The sequence below is a fragment of the Mustelus asterias genome, chromosome 21 (genome assembly GCF_964213995.1).
Source record: "Mustelus asterias chromosome 21, sMusAst1.hap1.1, whole genome shotgun sequence".
Classification (NCBI taxonomy): domain Eukaryota; kingdom Metazoa; phylum Chordata; class Chondrichthyes; order Carcharhiniformes; family Triakidae; genus Mustelus; species Mustelus asterias.
The window spans coordinates 49,869,291-49,872,357 of record NC_135821.1 but is presented as its reverse complement, the minus strand read 5'-3'; the positions used below and the strand labels follow the sequence as shown (position 1 = coordinate 49,872,357).

Sequence of the window (3,067 nt, the reverse complement as noted above, 5' to 3'; positions counted from 1 at the left end):
CTTACCATCTTCCCCAAGCGCTCTGCATCGTAATGAGAGTCCATCGTTGTGATGAGAGAACTTGCAGCCCAGAGAAAGGCGCAAAAAAAAGAAATAAAATAAAGAGGGGATAGATACATCCACGTTGAGATTTGCGGGGCGAATGGGAATTAAAGGCCGGTGTAAAGCGTGTATGTGTGCCTAGAGTAATGGTGTCTTGCAAACTACGATCTAACATTAAAATGTCCCAAATTAACATTAAAGGACGTGCTTGTGTTTGTAAGAGACTTCCCCTGCAGCAGGGAGACCTGCGCTGAATGCTGTTTTGCAATTCATAGAATTGGTAATTTGCTTTGGGGCAAGAGAAAGAACGTGGAGAGAAAAATAATCACGCAGGACTGTAAAGATGAAATGAATCCCCCGGTGGGACTGGGAAGAAATAAGTATTAACTGTATAAAAATTTAAAAATAAAACAAACAAATTAGAAACTTCAATCATTTATCGAGATAAATTGTCCCAGTATTAAACTCGATCTCAATCCTGATTAGGAAGCGGGATGAGAGCAAAATGTCACTTTATTTTCACAATCCGCATTACAATGATAGATGGAACAGTGCCGAAATCATTTATCTTTTTGATCCTATTGTGTTTATGGTAAACATTTAGCTATTTAATTTAATTTTTTTTTAAAAAAGAGTAATTTCGATGCCCATCAATTTGTGACCGGTTAAAAGAATGAGTTCTGTTTTTTAAGAAGTATTTTCACTGTATCCCAATACATGTGACAATAATAAATCAATTCAATTATGTCTAGAAAGTTCTGCAAAGATGAGATCCCAAATCTCACTGGTTTGCTGAATGGTTTGGAAGGAATCTTGGCTGCCTCCAGTTCCGGCTTTCCCCCAATCCCCCCGTACAAAACCAGTGATAATAATCGACCCTGACCCTATATACATATTTAAAAGGAGCAGAAACAATATCAGTTCAAAGGTGAGAGAGGACAGTTGGCAGTTGAGCCTCTTTGACTGAGAATATTTTCTGCTGGGAGGGGAGGGAAACAGGATTTTTTTTACTTGTTTATCTGTGAGCATTGCCCAACCATTTCCGCACGCTTTTGTTATTACTTTTTCTGTTGTTGTTTTAAATGAAAGATCACTTCGTTTCTGTCCCCCACGTGGTCAAGTGAAATCGTACAAAACCAGAAAACACTAACCAATCGCGTCGGGAATCGATGGGATCTGAAATCCCAAATCTTCAGTGAGAAGCCAATGGGTTTGATGTTCTGTCTGTCTGTGTGTGGGGGGGGGGGGGGGGGGGGGGGGTGGGGGGGAGGAGGGGGGATGTTCCTGTCCATCTACACAGCACTGGCCAATCAGGGTGGAGGTAACCCTCTAGCCAATGGAATGGGGCTGCCTGCTGGCTGAGGGGAGGCTGTCTGCCAATCAGCATGGGGGCCAGGAGGGGGATGTGCTGCCAATCAATTGGTGTGGGCCAATGGGGAAGGCGAGGGGGCAGGGCATGTTCACAAGTGTTCAGCCTCTCTCCTGCTGCTCCCACACTGGGCTCTGCTAAAGCTCTGCAAAGTCGCTGCTGCCTGATCAGTTTGCAAGTGCGAGTCATGGCCACCACAGCTTCGGCTCATTACATTCCCAGGAATAACTCGCTCCATTCCAACTCCCTGGTGCATCCGGACTCTGATAGGATGCATCCAGGAACTACCTACAGAGAGGTGCAGAAGATGGTGCAAAGTGACTACTTGCATGGACTGAGCAGCAATGGGCACCCCATCAGCCACAGCCACCAGTGGCTGTCCTCTCTCACCGACGGGGCACCTTGGGTCACCGCCTCTCACCTCGGGCAGCAAGATCCAGGCAAGGCCAGCGTGCAGACGGCCAGGGACGATTTGGGCAACAGCCTTCACCACCGAGCCCACCACATGGTGCACCCACAGACTCATGGCAACCACCCCGGGGGGGCATGGGGACCGACGGCAGCGCACCACCTCCCCGGCATCCCGTCCTCTTCCAACGGGCACCAGCCCCTCATCTACTCGCAGCCGGGTTTCACCAGCCTCAACAGCATGCTGAGCCCCCCTAACCCGTCCCTGCACCATGGCATGGCGGATGCCCTGCATGAGGATCCAGGTGGGCACGACAGCCACCAGGAGCACCCACCCCAGCATCACCAGGACCACTCCGACGAAGATGCGCCCACCTCCGACGACTTGGAGCACTTTGCCAAGCAGTTCAAGCAGCGGCGGATCAAACTGGGCTTCACCCAGGCGGACGTGGGCTTGGCACTGGGCACCCTGTATGGCAACGTCTTCTCTCAGACCACCATCTGCAGGTTCGAAGCCCTGCAGCTGAGCTTCAAGAACATGTGCAAACTCAAGCCCCTGCTGAACAAGTGGCTGGAGGAGACTGACTCGACCTCAGGAAGCCCCACCAGCATAGACAAGATAGCCGCCCAGGGGAGGAAGAGGAAGAAGAGGACATCCATTGAGATTGGGGTGAAAGGAGCCTTGGAGAACCACTTCTTAAAGTGCCCCAAGCCATCAGCTCACGAGATCAGCAGCTTGGCTGACAGTCTGCAGTTAGAAAAAGAGGTGGTCAGAGTTTGGTTTTGTAATAGAAGACAGAAGGAAAAGCGAATGACCCCAGCCGGAATGCCCGGCCACCCTGGCATGGAGGATGTATATACACAAAGGGACACTCCGCCTCTTCACCACACACTGCAGACCCCAGTTCAATGACTGTTCCCCACCAAGAGAGAAAAAAAAGACTAAAAAAAAAGAGATAAACTGGATTTTACAAAGCAAAAAAAAAGACGAACTGAAAAGGGATCTAGCCAGTGCGCTGCAGAGAATGTTTAATTTAGCACTGGACTATACTCATACTTAAGAGAGAGGGTGAACACACATTTCATGCATTTATTGTGGTAAATCAAGTGGCTATTTTCCCCTGCTGTAGAACAGAGATTTTTTTTCCGGTAAACTAAATTACACGGAAAGTTGTAACAAAAAAAAAGACTTGGCTGAATTCTTTTAGGGGATCTTGACAGCAGCGGTTCCTCAGAAAGGCTGAGAAT

The 3,067-nt window shown here is 48.5% G+C and overlaps 1 protein-coding gene across 1 annotated transcript; it reads left to right on the top strand.

Annotated features, from left to right (window-relative positions):
* The first annotated feature begins 1,598 nt into the window (after nucleotides 1–1,598).
* On the top strand, nucleotides 1,599–2,806 carry pou3f1 (POU class 3 homeobox 1). The gene has a single exon (XM_078237175.1). The coding sequence runs from the start codon at nucleotides 1,599–1,601 to the stop codon at nucleotides 2,730–2,732; it is 1,134 nt and encodes a 377-aa protein (XP_078093301.1). The 3' UTR covers nucleotides 2,733–2,806.
* Nucleotides 2,807–3,067: the final 261 nt, after the last annotated feature.

Excerpts from the sequence above, each read along its gene's own strand:
- pou3f1 (XM_078237175.1), top strand. The coding sequence starts at position 1,599 with ATGGCCACCACAGCTTCGGCTCATTACATTCCCAGGAATAACTCGCTC.